The sequence below is a fragment of the Alternaria viburni genome (assembly GCF_023758015.1).
Source record: "Alternaria viburni strain BMP 2772 chromosome Unknown scaffold_45, whole genome shotgun sequence".
In the NCBI taxonomy this organism is placed as follows: Eukaryota; Fungi; Ascomycota; class Dothideomycetes; order Pleosporales; family Pleosporaceae; genus Alternaria; species Alternaria viburni.
Genome location: NW_026055814.1, coordinates 64796 through 79178, shown reverse-complemented (window position 1 = coordinate 79178; position 14383 = coordinate 64796). Strand labels below are relative to the sequence as shown.

Below are 14383 nucleotides of genomic sequence, written 5' to 3'. Positions count from 1 at the left end.
AAGATGGCGCGCAAACGTCGCAGTGCAGACTCGACACCACCACCACCGCGGCGACAACGGCCGCTTCTTCCGGGATCGCCAAGGGCAAGACGGGATGCCCACGGTAACATTACAAATGCAGCTTACCTGAGTGAGGCCACACTCGCGCGCGAGCAGGGGCTGAATAGACCTCAGGTTCTGCCAACCAACGCGGCTCCTGGTCCTCCTGGTCCTAGCCCAGCTTTTCGACAACAGTTGGCCGCCATCCATACGCGAAGAGAGCATGTGGATCACGCACATATAGCGACAAATGTGCAGTATGGTCGTAGGTCCGCGCCGCAGAATACCGTGCGCAGCCAGCGCTATGCTCCATATTCGCTTGCACCTCGCAACTCTTTTGCTGCCCATCCGGGAGCGGGATACGCGCCGCCTGCTGTTACGGCACCAGCCTCGCGTATGGACTTCGTGGAGCCGCAGCAGCAATACCAGCAATACCAGCATTACCCGCAACACCAGTTTGATAATGCCCTCCCTGGTGCGGATCTGATGAGGTTTCCTTCGAACTCGAGTCAGGCTACTTTGGGCCATGGGCCTTCGCATCCTGTGGGATATCAGCCTTCAGGGAATGCCGGCCAGGAAGATGCCTTGCGAGCTGAGGACTTTGAGTCAGCCGGTCTGAACTTGGACGCATTCCAGAATGAGTCGGATGGGTGGTACACCCTCGACCAAATGGCTTCACGTCCGATCTTCTACCAGATGGAGCCCCCCAATTCTGCTCCTCCACCTGTACCCGTACCTGGGTACCAGCCTCATGGTAATTATGGGGTTCCCAATCCCCTTCCCCTTCCGGAACATACCTTTCCCGGCTACAATGTCGCTGGGGTTTACCAAAGTCCATATGCGCCCACCATGTATGCTCCACAGCATGCGCATTTCCAGCCAACTTTCCAGCCGGTCCCGATGTACGCGCCAGGCTCCGTCAACAACAACTTCGTACAGCAGCCGGGCCCGATGTATGCCCCAGGCTACGTCAACAACTTCGTCGTACAGCAGCCTCCTCCTCCTCCTCTTCCTCTTCCTTCGCATACGCAACCCCAGGCCAACTACCCTGTTGCCGCCTACAACCCACCTGCGGCTTACGCAAGCCCTTCCTCGCAACAGCCAGGAAACTACAACGGCAGCACCGGGCAGGCGCAACAGCGGGATCCGGGATCCAGGCGACGGTCAAGCTTGTACCTCACTACCGAGGAATGGGTTGAGGCGCAACGCAGGCAGCATCCTTCCGGTGAATGAGGATGCGGGCGGAAGAGGGGATGAGAAGTGGATATAGATGTGGGATAAAGGAGACAGCGGGATCTCAAGATGACCAAGCGGCGCATACGACAACGACGTCCTATAATGAGACGAGGAAACAGAAAGAAAGAAGGTTGAACAAGGCTGAAGAAGAGAGAGCAGAAGAGACGCGGATACATGCGGAGGAAGAAGAGGAAGACGACAAGCACACACCGGGTACCAAGCTACATCTTCATACATACACATTTCAGTGCGTCAGGAACCAGAAACTGATGAGTATGCGATAACCTTCGTCGCAAACCTGAGTGCGACGTTGCTCTCAGCGGTACCGACTTCCAGATACCGATATCGGAACGCTCGGAAGAGCTTCAACCCCCATTTGGAAATGAGTGCTTGGCAGTTGCGTCGACCAATGAGGTTGTTGCAGTACGTTGGGCTTTGCTAATCTACGCGTTGGAGATCGAAGGGGAATATCAGGGTAACTTTAGCTGGTATCCTTCGATGATGTGAACAGTTGTTGGCAGCAAACTCAGTGAATCTCATGATACCAAACACATCATCCACATATCCAGATCAGTAGTATGACTTTTATCATTGGTATCTATTTTATTCATTCCATCTCATCATACTCGTCAGGATGTCGCAATTCCCACTCCTAACCCGCCTTCCCCTTCGGCGTAACCTCAGGACTCGCATAAGTAACCTGATCATGCATATTCTCACGATGCAGCCACCTCCGCCAGTACGTCAGCGTCGTATGCATATCAGACGAAGCCTTCTAAGCCCTCGACATGTTCTCGCCCTCCTCTGCCTTCTGGAGCCCGTACTTCTTGAGACTGCCTTATGTTAGCAAACCATCCACACCATCTATACCCTCCAAGAACAAGGACGTCTAAACTCACCGAATGCTCTGAATAGCAATAAAGCCCGTAGTATCCATAGGACTAAAGTTATCCAACGTATCCATACTAGCCTCCTCCTCAGAGTACAGCTTCTCCGTCTGACTGGACCGACCAAGCACATACGCGTTCCCCTTGTACAGCTTCAACCTAACCTCGCCGTTGACCCTACGCTGGGAGAAGAGCAGACTGTTCTCGATGAACTCGCGTTCGGGCGAGAAGTACATGCCGTTGTAGAGCTGGTAGCTCCAGTTGTGGGATACGAACTGGTCGCGCAGGTTGCGGACTTGGGCGTCCATGACGAGGCCCTCGAGATCGAGATGGGCGAGGCGGAGGATGGTCATGGCGGGCGAGTCGTAGCAGCCGCGCGATTTGAGGCCGATGAAACGGTTCTCGACGATGTCGATGCGGCCAATGCCGTGGGTGAAGCCGAGTTTGTTGAGCGCGGTGAAGAGCTCGACGGAGTCGGTGTAGGTCTGCGAGGGGGTGGTGAGTTTGACGGGGATGCCCTTTTCGAAGTGGACGGTTATGTCGGTGGGTTCGTTGGGGGCGTTGAGCGGGGAGTCGGTCATGGTCCACATGTCGTCGGGGGGAGACACGTCGGGGTCCTCGAGGATGCCTATTCTATTAGCCTCGAACACACAATCTTAATGCGTGGTGTCTTACCGGCCTCGTAACTGCAGTGAGCCAAGTTGGCGTCCATAGACCAGGGCTTCGCCTTGGTAGACGTAACCGGAATACCATGCTTCTCAGCATAGTCCAGCAGATCCTGCCTGCCCTTGAAGCGGTCGCAGAACTCCGGCAGCCTCCACGGCGCAATAACCTTGATAGTAGGCTGAAGTGTGTAGAAAGCCAGCTCAAAGCGGACCTGATCGTTGCCCTTGCCCGTGCAGCCGTGCGAGACGAACCCGCAGCCTTCTTGTTGCGCGACGCGGATCTGTGCGCGGGCGATGACGGGGCGGGCCAGCGAGGTGCCGAGGAGGTAGCGGCCTTCGTACGAGGCGTTGCACTGGACGGCGCGGAAGCAGAGCTCCTCGACGAATTCCTTTTGCAGGTCTAGGATGACCATCTTCTTCGCGCCGATCTTGAGCGCCTTCTTCTCCACCTCGTCCCACGGCTCTTCCTGGCCGACGTTGGCGAGGAAGCACACGACCTCATAGCCCTCCTCTTTGTCTACGCGTTAGATTTTGTTGTGTGTCTGAATGTGCTTCTGACGTACCGATGAGCCATTTCAGGATCGTGGAGGTGTCGAGGCCGCCTAATGGCTCGGGTTAGTTTGTTGGCTCTGAGCAAGTTGAACGCAGGTGAACGCAGAAACGCAGTTGACGCAGCTGGCATAACATTAACTGTCATAGGAATACTCACCAGAGTAAGCAAGGCAAACGCGTCCCTTTGACATATTTGCAAGTGTCTGTGTATAGAAAGTGAGAAGGAAGAGTCAAGAAGAGTCAATTGAAGGAGGGGTTGCGGCGTCTGGGGAACGACGGGTGTGGAGAGTCAGAAACCTTATCTTATCGGCACAAAAAATGTTCGGTCCCTCACCATCCCTGCCGCCCGATCATCGGCTTGTCAGCCTCACGACGACGGACCTGAACTATGACATTAGGTGTGAAGAGCACACAGTAAAGGTGGCTGGAACTTGTGTCGCAGTTTGCAGCTTGTAGTATACGTACTATTGAAATTTCATCAAGAGGCAGCATTTAAGGTGATGTATACTTCTACACTAAATCATTTCTCACACAATGCGACACAAATGATAGCCATCCCTAGTGCCTATCCCGCTGTATCCAGGTACTCAAACATCACAGTAAGTTTACATGTAAAGGTAACAAGCCACTGATGCGTCTCAACGGAATGATATTCGACAAGGTATATAATCCCAACGCCAAGTATGCAATGCCCCATCCCAGAGACATAATTCGTCGCACGCGCAAAGTATAATCTCAACCAGACTGTCGCTACACAAACTTCCCAAAGATGCAGCGCCAAAAGTCAAATAAGCGTAAACACCTAACCCAACGCGCTGGAGCGTTCGATGTTTCATTAACAGACGCTGTGCCTAGAAAGCACCACCAGCGACCCTCTCCCTCTCATAGAAAACAATATACGCCTTCTCATTCTGCAGACGGTTGTGTGGCGGAAGATTCCCAGGATCAAAATCCGTAATCTTATCATCGTTGAACGAACGCCAACATCCCCTAGACTTATCCTTGACAAAAGCGATGTAATGTCCGCTTCCCAGCGTAGCACCAATATGCCAGATAACAGCGTAAGCATTATAGACATACGGCCCATTCATAGTAGGATCGCTTTTGACACCAGCAAGTTGCGCAGGACCATCTCGGGCCTTTTCAGAGACATATCTTTCTTGTTCCGGTGTCATGGGTGGCTCGACAAAGGGACCCATGTCGAGGCGTTGGAGCGGGAAATTAACAGGCGTCCGGACTTTCCGCGCGCTTTCCGTACGCGAGGCGCTGAATCGCTTGAAGTGGATGACGAGTGTGTCGGGGGCGCGGGTAATGGTGATCTTCTTTACGGCTTCGCGGTCTTTCTTGCAGCGAGGGCAACGCCATAATTCGTCGCCTGCTAGGCGCTCTGGTGCGCAGTATGAGTTGAGACAATGGCGCAGGTCGCATTCGCCGTCTCGGGGAATCTCGACGCTGATACTCCAGAAGGCTTCGTATGTTGTACTTGTTACGCCGCATGTTTGGCATGTAAGCTGCGACGCGTGCTGGCCAGCGAAGAGACCACCAATGACGGACATGTCCCGATGCTGGTATCTACGCCATTCAATCATTGCTGAATACTGGCGGGGAAATCTTTCTCGTTGCAACTCTTCCTGGTCCGAAAGTGGCTTGAGCGGCGGCTTGTTCCAGGTCAGGTTGAGGTCTTCGTGCATGTAGTCTAGGACAAATTCCAGGAACTCCTTGGCGTCTTGCTGCTCATCAATGCCCCATTGCGAGTTGAAGTGTCCGCAAATGCGCTGTTCAAAGTTAGTCATGCCTATTTTCTGCTTCCAGTTTTGACTTACCCTGAATGTGCTTGGGCGCACGGACGTGACATCGCCCTTGTACAGATTAGACAGTAGCGTCGCGTACGCCTCCGGCAAAATCCCCTTCGTTCCTTTCCAGTTATCTCGCTGGAGGTCTCGCTGATATCTTCCGGTGAGGAACAGGTCCGAAAGCAATAGATGCCCACTGAGACACTGCACAACAGAGTTCATGTAGCACGTGACACCAAAATTTAGCAGGCCCGTCCTATGTAGCCTCAGGTTACTAAATTGAGGCTGTCCGTTGTAGACGACATTGCGGTTCTGTTCTTGCCGATCGTGTACGCCACTGTAGCTCACCCTAGGAACAGAAGGCGGCGGACGAGAAGGTGCAACAGGTATGGCAGGTGCGACGTATTGATTGGTCGACTGGAACTTGGACGGGTACATCATAGATGACTGCTCAGCTTCAACATCGGGGTATCGACGTAGGAACTCTTCTGTTGAACGGTAGAAATCCTGGGTCGGCTCTTCTTCCTCTTCACCATCTGCCGGAGGCACTTCGACTGCAGCACGTCCCTTTCGAGCTTCTTCCAGCCACTGTTGCTGCTCTTCTTGGTCCATGGGAACGTATTCGCGCTTCGACCTTCTCTGCGTATTGTTCCTCGCAATATGGCTGGCAGCTGGCGATCGTCGGATAGCCCGAGCCCGCGTCGGACCAGCAGCCACTTGTCCAGCAGTGTTCGACGTCTTCAAAGCCTGGGGGCCCACCAGGTCCATCCAAGCGTCAAGACCGCCTTTGAGAAGAACCGGAGGTCGCCTGAGTGGCTTGTCTGCATTGAACTCGTGCAGGGTATCAAATAACCGCTTCAACGCAATTTCGCTATCGGATCGGTTGTGTCTATGCATGAAGTCGATGTTCTTTGTCGACTCATCATAATACACGACCACATCAAAGTCGGCCCTCTTGTCGAACATGTCCTGTTCCTCGTCTGGGGATATGATGAGACGGTCTAGAAGCTGTTCTGCAGAGTCGCCATCACGCAACGTCAGTGGCTCTATACACATGATGTTCCGCACGAATATGTGCCCGGCGTCGAAGTCTGTCCTGTCCCGTACGTCGATGGTGAGTACATTGTACATGCGGTAGTAGTCGTAGAGCATGCTAGCATCGATCTCAAGTTCAACCGTCTTGCTGACAGATCTTGTTCTTCCATTGCCGTCTCGGAGGGTCTGGGCGGGAAAGTATGAGTCGGGCGCACTGTTTGCGTTTGGTGCATACGCTGATGCACTGGACGCGGCGAGTGAGTTGGTACGACCCCCAGTCCCGTTCAAACTCCTGGGTGTACTCCGAGGTGCGTTGATGCTCGAAGGACCTGAGATGTTCCTCGCTGGACTATAGGTAGGACTAGGCTCCTTCGGTAGTGAAGCCGCGAATTGTGTATCTAGAGGCAGCTTCGGTGGCGGCGGTGGCATGTGAAGAGGCGGTGGAGGCATACCCCGCGGGCCCATAATCCGGTTTGTAGAGTGGTAGTCTGCAGGAGAGGGCATCTTGACAGACAGATCTTGGCTGGGGCGAGGTGATGTATCAACTAGCGGACCGGTCCCTCTAAGATTCGCGAACCGCTGAGCAAGATCATTCACTCCATTCACATTCGATATGCTCTGGTGCACAGCCCGGCCATGCAGCGATTGCGGCTTCGGTTGCACGGGGGGTTTTCTCCGTGAAGAATCCAGAGAGGCCGCAGGTGACGCTCGACCGTTTGGCATTCCGGTGGGGACTTCGGGAAGCATCAGCTCGTCGTCTTTGCGCATCGCAATCATGCCATTGCGATTACTTTGTGTTGTAGAGGGGGGTGTAGAGGTCGTCCTGTGGTGTGCGCCGTTCCTCTTGTTGTCGTTCTTTATAATGTCCTTTATGCGCACAAACCGCTCTTCGTTTGACTTGATCTCTTTCATGAGCTCGTTGAAGTCGCGGTGGATCTGGCTTCGGCTGCCGTTGATCTTGTCGTAGTAGTCGCGGTGGGTGGGTATCAGTTCGGCGACGATCTGGTATGCGACAATGTATTCCCAGTAGGCGCCGGCGGGAGAGCGGTTGTTGAGCATGTTCTTGGCCGAGTTGAAGTGCCCCCTGGCTCGTTCAAGGAGGAGTTTGATCTGTGATGGTCAGCGACCGCATGCTGGACATGTTACCTATGAGGTGGTGTTGGATGAATACCGAATGGTGTTTTAGCGACTCGGCCGTGTCTGTCGCAGAGGCTATGATTTCGGCGATGGGCGGGAATGGGCCAACTGGGCCTCTGGAGTCCCCAGCGCCGTCGCTGCTTCCCCATCCGTCTGCGCCGACGCCGTGCGCGCCATTGGTGTAGCCGTTCATGGCGGTGGAGGTGGTGTGGGCGGGCGAAGGAGGTGCTGAGGGCGGCGGAGGAGGTGCCGCACTCACAAACACACTTTAATCGGCGGGCAGGCGTGCATGTTCTCGAGTCCGAGCAAGGCGCACCTGGAGTCGAATACGCGTACGTGTGGCCAGAGAGGCAGTGTTGATCGGGAATGCGGGGCGGATCGGGTAGCGCGTGATTGGGCAGTGGCGTGCAATGAACGGGCGGCGATTCTACAGCAGCGGGCGGGTTCCAGGGGCGATTTGGGTATCGTGAGTGAAGGCGTTAGGCGTGGATGGCCGTCCCGCGATTCGCAGGGTTGAAGCATGCGTCGGTGGATGCGGCTCAGAGGCGTCCGGCGTCATCGCCAAGCCCTCACCTCGGACAGCTTGCTACCTAACCACCACAGCGACTATCCCCACGCGCTACTCTCCACCAAGCCGCAACTCTAATTAGAAGTCGAACAGCTATCAAAACACTCATACATACCTTTGACACTCCGGAACCCATTCACCCACTGGGAGCGCCCTACATCATGGCGGGCTGGTTCGGGTCCTCGACCACCGGCGCGCTCGACGAGCAGATCGAGCGCGCCACCTCTTCGAGCTTGTATGAACTGAGCCGGGACGTAATTCATGAAATTATACATGCTAACATACATCAGAGAGGACATGCCCCTCAACCTCGAGATATCCGACGTTATTCGCTCCAAGACGGTGCAGCCTAGAGATGCCATGCGCGCATTGAAGAAGAGGATAGGGAATAAGAACCCCAACGTCCAGCTTGCCACCTTGAACGTACGAATCACTCTATACAAAAATCACGAGTTCTGCTAATCGTCTCAGCTCACAGACACGTGCGTTAAGAACGGCGGCGCCCACTTCATCCAAGAGATAGCTTCCCGCGAGTTCCTCGATAATATGACGTCCCTACTCAAGGCACCCCCGACCGTCGCACCCAACAACGATGTGAAGAACAAGATGCTCGAGCTTATACAGTCATGGGCGACTGCTGCTGAAGGGCGCCAGAACCTCAGCTACATCAACGAGGTCTACTACAGCCTGCAACGGGAGGGCTACCACTTCCCTCCAAAGGAGAACATCTCCAGCAGTATGCTCGACAGCAGTGCAGTAGGTTATCCATATATGCGCAACCACTACCTACTAACACATTCCAGCCTCCCGAGTGGACTGACTCCGACGTCTGCATGCGATGCCGCACGCCCTTTACCTTCACCAACCGGAAGCACCACTGTCGCAACTGCGGAAACGTCTTCTGTGGCGCGTGCTCGAGCAAGAGCATCCCGTTACCCCATCTCGGCATCATGGACCCTGTGCGCGTCGACGACGGCTGCCATGCGAAGCTTACCGAACGGTCGCGAGGAACACCGGTCCCGAGAGTCTTCGACACCCCCAAGCCACAGAGAACGCTATATCAGGGCTCAATGGAGCCGCGGAATGCGCGCGTCGAGGACAGCTTCGATGCCGACTTGAAGCGAGCGCTGGAGATGAGTCTGGACGAAGCCAAGGGAAACAGCTCTTCCGGCTTTGTGCCTCAGTCGCAGTTGCAGTCACAGTCCAAGCCAACCAACGGGACGAGCAAGAAACAGCCTGAAGAGGAGGAGGATGCCGACCTGGCTGCCGCTATTGCAGCTTCCTTGGCTGACATGGAAGAACAAAAGAAGAAGTATGCCACGACCTTCCGGGAACAGGCCTCCAATGCGAACGGATCAGCACCGTTTGTTGCGCCTAAGAACGATTACGAGCTCACACCTGTCGAAGCCGAGAACATCAACCTCTTCTCCACATTGGTCGACCGGTTACAACACCAAGCGCCCGGCACTATCCTGCGAGAGCCACAGATACAAGAGCTGTACGAGAGCATCGGGAAGTTGAGGCCGAAGCTTGCCCGTACCTACGGCGAGACTATGAGCAAGCACGGTATGTTGCACCTCTGCGTCATTGGAACTGTACTAACGTGAGCAGACACTCTACTTGACCTACACGCGAAGCTGTCAACCGTCGTCCGATACTACGATCGCATGCTCGAGGAGAGACTTTCCAGCACATACAACCAGGCCAACGCCATGTACGGTCTCCCTGCTTCTTCACAACGGCCGGCCTCCAACCTATACCCAAGCATACAGCAGTCAGGGGCACCGGGATCAGGCGAGAACTACTACACAGGAAACGCAGACCCTTCAAGTGCATACGGACAACCACAATCACAATATGGTGGTGGTTACCAAGCACCCTACCCACAGTTCGACAAACGACCACAGTCCTACGCTCCTCCCCAGGATCAATACCAACAACCCTCACAACCATACCCTAACCTCGCACAACCGCCACCTAATACTTCATATCCAAACCCTGCTTCGCCACAGCTTCAGCGTCAAGTATCGAATCAGCAGTACCCGCCACAACAATCCTCGGGATATCCATCGCAAGCACCTCCTGTGTCCGATGCAGAGAGCGCTAGCTTCTACTACGGAGACAGCGCTGCAGCGCAACCCTCCCAACCGCGGATGCAACGAAGCCAAAGCTACGGCTCTCAGCCATCCCAACAACAGCAACCTCCCTCCCCACAAGCATACACCCGAGCTCCACCACAGCAGACGCCCATCTCACCACCCGCACAACCTACGACTGCGTGGCAGAACCCACCGTATCCCAAGCAAGACCAGTCGCAGTCTCAGCAACAACAAGCGCCTCCACCCCAGCAGCAGCAGCAGCAAGCACCTCCACAGCAACAACAAGCTTCGCAACAAGCGCCGCCTCCCCAACAGTACTGGCAACAGCAACAGCAAGCGCCCCAACAGCAGCAGTCTTCTGCGTGGCAATCTGCACCTTATGCGACGGGTGGTTATGGACCGGAGAGTTTCCCGTCTGCGCCGCAGAATCAGTTGCCGGTTCAGCAGCAGAAGGTTGTGGATGAGCCGCTGATTGATTTGTAGATTGAACTTGGCTTCGGTCTGGAGGATAGCATGAGGAACGTATTCTACGCGCTGTCGTTATATGGGACGGCATAATTTGATTGTCTTCAGAAGGGTCGGGCACAGGATTGTTCGTCCGGGCTTTTGGGCGTTCAATAGGTGGGGAAGACCGATAGCATCGCGCGTAGGTATCTGGGTATGAAGATAATCGCAATATCACACCATGTTACGCCACATGGCTCCGAGGTTGTGGGCTTCAGATCACATGTTACTAATTAATTCTCACCCACACGCTACCATGCTCCCAACCTCTAGCACATGATCATTTTGCAAGATCAGAAAACTGACTATTCAGCTTCATTGTCCTGATGGAACAAAGTAGACATAACATGGACATGGTCGTTTTCTCCTCACGAGTAGACAAAGGCCATGCGGTACGCCGGATTTGGGTAGGAAGCCCGAATCTCATTGACCAACTCACCAAACAAGAAAACACAAAGATGGCGCTCTTCTCTTCTCATGCGTACACAATGCAGGCTCAATTCTTAGACACATCACCGTAGGAGCGATATAGCATGTAGATACCATCTCCATCGCGACACCAACCAGACACCCATAACCCGTATCCAACATGGCAACAACATCCACAATCACCGCCGTCCTAACAACAGCAACAACATACGTCGCGGACCACGCAATCCAGCCCGGTGACGCCCAGTCCTCAACCCCCCTCTTCACCCTACCCACCCTCCTACACCTCCTCATCCTCCTCTCCATCCCGCTCATCCACTCCCTCGCCAGCCACCGCCGCAAAAAAATCACCAAATCCACCCAAGAAGCCCGCAGTCTAGAACACGCATGGCGCGTACCCTGGTTAACCTCCGACTGGACGACGTTATACGGGTTAATCGGGTTGGCGCAGAAGGGCGAGATAAGAGTCGAGCATACGCCTTTTTATCACGAACATCTCGATACAGTAAAGAGAAGGTTGGTGAATGAGTACGGGACTAATAAGAAGGCAAGGTGGGCGTTGCACCGGTTGTTGGAACGGGGCGTTATTCCGCTGAGGGTGGAAGATGGTGGGGTTTCGACGGAGTGTACACGGAGATGGGGTGTGAGCTCGACGTTTCCGTGGGTGGTGCTGCCGAGGTGGCGGCAGAGTAAGAGGAGGGGGTTCTTTGAGTTTTTGATTCCACATCCGGAGAGGGTGGAGGTGAAAGCGTTGATCAATCTGCTGGAGGGGAATCGAATGAACTACACCGTTTGCTGGAGGTCGCACAATCCGAAAGGGGGGAGGACGAGGACGAGGACGAGTACTACGACCGGTTTCAACGATGTTGGACAGCCAGAGTATTATCCGCTGTCTGTGGGCGCAGAATCGAGCTGTGAAGTCCTTTTACCGTTTTTGCCGGACGGGACGGTGGAAAGTGCGCACCCTAACAATGATCAGATAGCTGGGCTGTGTGATTACGTCAAGGAAGGGACAGAGGAGAGACCGCGTGTACCCTTGTTGCACTGGAGTAGTTGGGCTGTTGTTAGGGTTGAGGCGGCGCATTGGGGGTATGTAGAACTGGATCATTATGTGCTGGGTGCTGTGCAGGATTGTGGGATGGGGGTTACGTATAAGAGGGATATCAGTGGGAAGAAGGCTGTGGTGGTGGAGGTGGCTGCGTGGGAAAGAGAGGTTTGTGAGAAGAAGGCGAAGGGGGAGATTGAGCGGTGTGGACTTGGGTTGTGAGGGGGTAGATGGATTGGAGATATTGTAGTGTTCGTTTTTTGATCGTCTAGAAAGAACCAGGTTCCAATTGTCGTTTCATCCATGCTCCGATTTCTTCTACTCGTGGACGCGTTGCTGGATCGGGGTCTTGTTGAGACCAGAGGCCTATGCCTTCGTAGGAGGTTAGTTCGACTCGGTCTTGGGCGATTTCTTCGTATTGCTTCTTCTCTGCTGCGTCGTGCCAGCGGGATCGCCCAGAATGCGTCTTCAGGATTTGGCGGGCGATGCTGCGTCGAAGGTGCTTGGCTAGATCATTTGTGGTATCGTTCAGCGGACTCTGCAGTCCGGTTGTGACGTTCCATATCGGCAAACTCAGTCTGGTACCTGCTGGAGGGTAGTTCCGAGCGTAAGCGCGACATCTGCTCAGCGTTGGTACTGCCGGTGGGGCTTTGATGGCATCTTCGAAAGTCGCATAGTGATTCATGGCCATCTGTGTCTCGATGTCGAGGAGCTCGTCTGGTTGCTGTGATGCGAAGATGTCGTCTTGTGGCGGCAGGGTCAGTTGCGCATGAGGGGAACGGAAGAAGTGCAGTGGAGATGCGAATCGATCGAAGTAGTCTTGCGGCTTCCTGAATAGAACGTCACGCCTTTCCGACAACATCATCGTCGGTATGATTTCGTTTTCTCCATAAGCCTGCCAAGATGTCGGCGGCGGTGTCTTGGGCAATCGCTTCCTGCCACGCTTCTTTCCAGTTTGCAGATTCTCTATAGCCTCGCGAATCGCCAATGAACCAGCCATGTCTTCATCAGCTGGAAGTTGGGTTTCGTCGCCATATTGCGGCTCGGGGAGATCCTCCGGCTGGACCACTGGAAGCTCATCTGGGAACACCCAATCTACAATCGGATTATTGATGGCTGCAGCGCCGATTCGACTCTCCCCAACACGACACTCTGTCAGAGCCAGCATCGTTGCCAATGAGCCGCCTACTAGTTCTCCGCATACACCCATGCGAGCTAGATAAGGCCGTTCGAATTCATCGATAAGGATATGCTCGCGGACCCAATCGTAGCCAAGCAGCACATCGTGACATGGGGTCGGATACTGATGCGCCGACGACGCGCGGTAGTTGATACGCACGATAGTCCCAGCACTTGACTCTTTTAGCGTTGTGATAACGCGTTCGTCTTCATCGGAGCTCTCTGGCACTACTGGTCCTGGAGGCAGGTAAAGCAAGACCGGAGCTTTGGATGCTGATGCATGGAATACGCTAAAGAAGGTTAGTATTAGAAGAAGCCAAGATGATGCCCAGAAGCTGCGATCTGAGGTATGCTCGCTTAGGGCGGGGCATGGTGTTGGATTGCGGAGGAGAAAAGCGCTGTGAGGTCATCGCACAGCAGGCGGAGGATTCCCCGGGCAATTGCAACAGAGGCAGGATCGAAGAACAAACAACGTCATGTGAAGACAAGACGGAAGAAGACTTACTCAACCGTAATGGAGCCGTTTGACCGACAGGGAATCTCGATGCGTTCACATCGTGGGAGGGCGGTGACGGCCGAGTAAGGTCGTCTGGGGGCGAGGAGCGAGAATCGGGGCGGTGATAGGGCAGTGAAAGCCTTCAGACAGGAGTGTCGCAGCATTAATGGGGACCATGCAAGCGATGGTGGGCACAGGTGTAGTCACAAGTCACCAGGCGGGCAAGGCGTGCAAGATGAGAGACCTCAGTTCGCTTGGGGCTGTCGCTTCCGCATGGGGACGGGACGACGGCCCTAGAGGAAGGAGCCACCGCCGCGAGGAAGGCGCATCAACACAGCACAGACGTGGAGGGAAGAAATGCAGATTTTGCGTGCGCGATATAAAAACCGGTGCGACAATAACAAAAGCCGTTAGTAGAGCTGTCAAACATCAACAGTTGTGCGGTAGTGCTCAGGGGGAGTGGTGGGCGGGTCAGCATGGGGCGCGGCGTGCAGGGAAATTAGGCTAGCTGCTTTGAACCCCGAACTGTCGTGGTCTGGTGCAGTCCACAACCCGCAGCCTGATTTCATTTCTACGCCGCCTCCGCTCCTTGGTGCCGACCTGTCTTTCATTCCCGTCTGTCCTTGACCGTTGTGCACTGTGCGATTCTGCCTGTGGTGTCGAATTCCCCGCAGGCCCCCTCGAATCTATCACGCTCACGCCCATTCGCGCCTACGACC

At 54.6% G+C, this 14383-nt stretch overlaps 5 protein-coding genes across 5 annotated transcripts; 2 read left to right on the top strand and 3 right to left on the bottom strand.

The window, feature by feature from the left end:
* Window positions 1–3: 3 nt before the first annotated feature.
* On the top strand, window positions 4–1272 carry J4E79_011623 (uncharacterized protein; the record flags this gene model as incomplete). Its single annotated transcript, XM_049360452.1, has 1 exon — window positions 4–1272. The coding sequence occupies one exon, from the start codon at window positions 4–6 to the stop codon at window positions 1270–1272; it is 1269 nt and encodes a 422-aa protein (XP_049205097.1).
* A 778-nt stretch (window positions 1273–2050) lies between these two features.
* ARG1 (argininosuccinate synthetase) lies at window positions 2051–3570 on the bottom strand (the record flags this gene model as incomplete). Its single annotated transcript, XM_049360451.1, has 5 exons — window positions 2051–2108; window positions 2175–2790; window positions 2838–3338; window positions 3391–3429; window positions 3537–3570. 5 exons carry the CDS (start codon window positions 3568–3570, stop codon window positions 2051–2053), a joined length of 1248 nt encoding a protein of 415 aa, XP_049205096.1.
* A 660-nt stretch (window positions 3571–4230) lies between these two features.
* Window positions 4231–7537, bottom strand: J4E79_011621 (uncharacterized protein; the record flags this gene model as incomplete). Its single annotated transcript, XM_049360450.1, has 3 exons — window positions 4231–5154; window positions 5203–7317; window positions 7379–7537. 3 exons carry the CDS (start codon window positions 7535–7537, stop codon window positions 4231–4233), a joined length of 3198 nt encoding a protein of 1065 aa, XP_049205095.1.
* A 536-nt stretch (window positions 7538–8073) lies between these two features.
* On the top strand, window positions 8074–10494 carry VPS27 (Vacuolar protein-sorting-associated protein 27; the record flags this gene model as incomplete). The annotated part of the gene is made up of 5 exons (XM_049360449.1): window positions 8074–8147; window positions 8203–8335; window positions 8384–8668; window positions 8716–9478; window positions 9524–10494. The coding sequence occupies 5 exons, from the start codon at window positions 8074–8076 to the stop codon at window positions 10492–10494; spliced, it is 2226 nt and encodes a 741-aa protein (XP_049205094.1).
* Window positions 10495–12257: 1763 nt separating this feature from the next.
* On the bottom strand, window positions 12258–13828 carry J4E79_011619 (uncharacterized protein; the record flags this gene model as incomplete). The annotated part of the gene is made up of 2 exons (XM_049360448.1): window positions 12258–13458; window positions 13674–13828. 2 exons carry the CDS (start codon window positions 13826–13828, stop codon window positions 12258–12260), a joined length of 1356 nt encoding a protein of 451 aa, XP_049205093.1.
* Window positions 13829–14383: the final 555 nt, after the last annotated feature.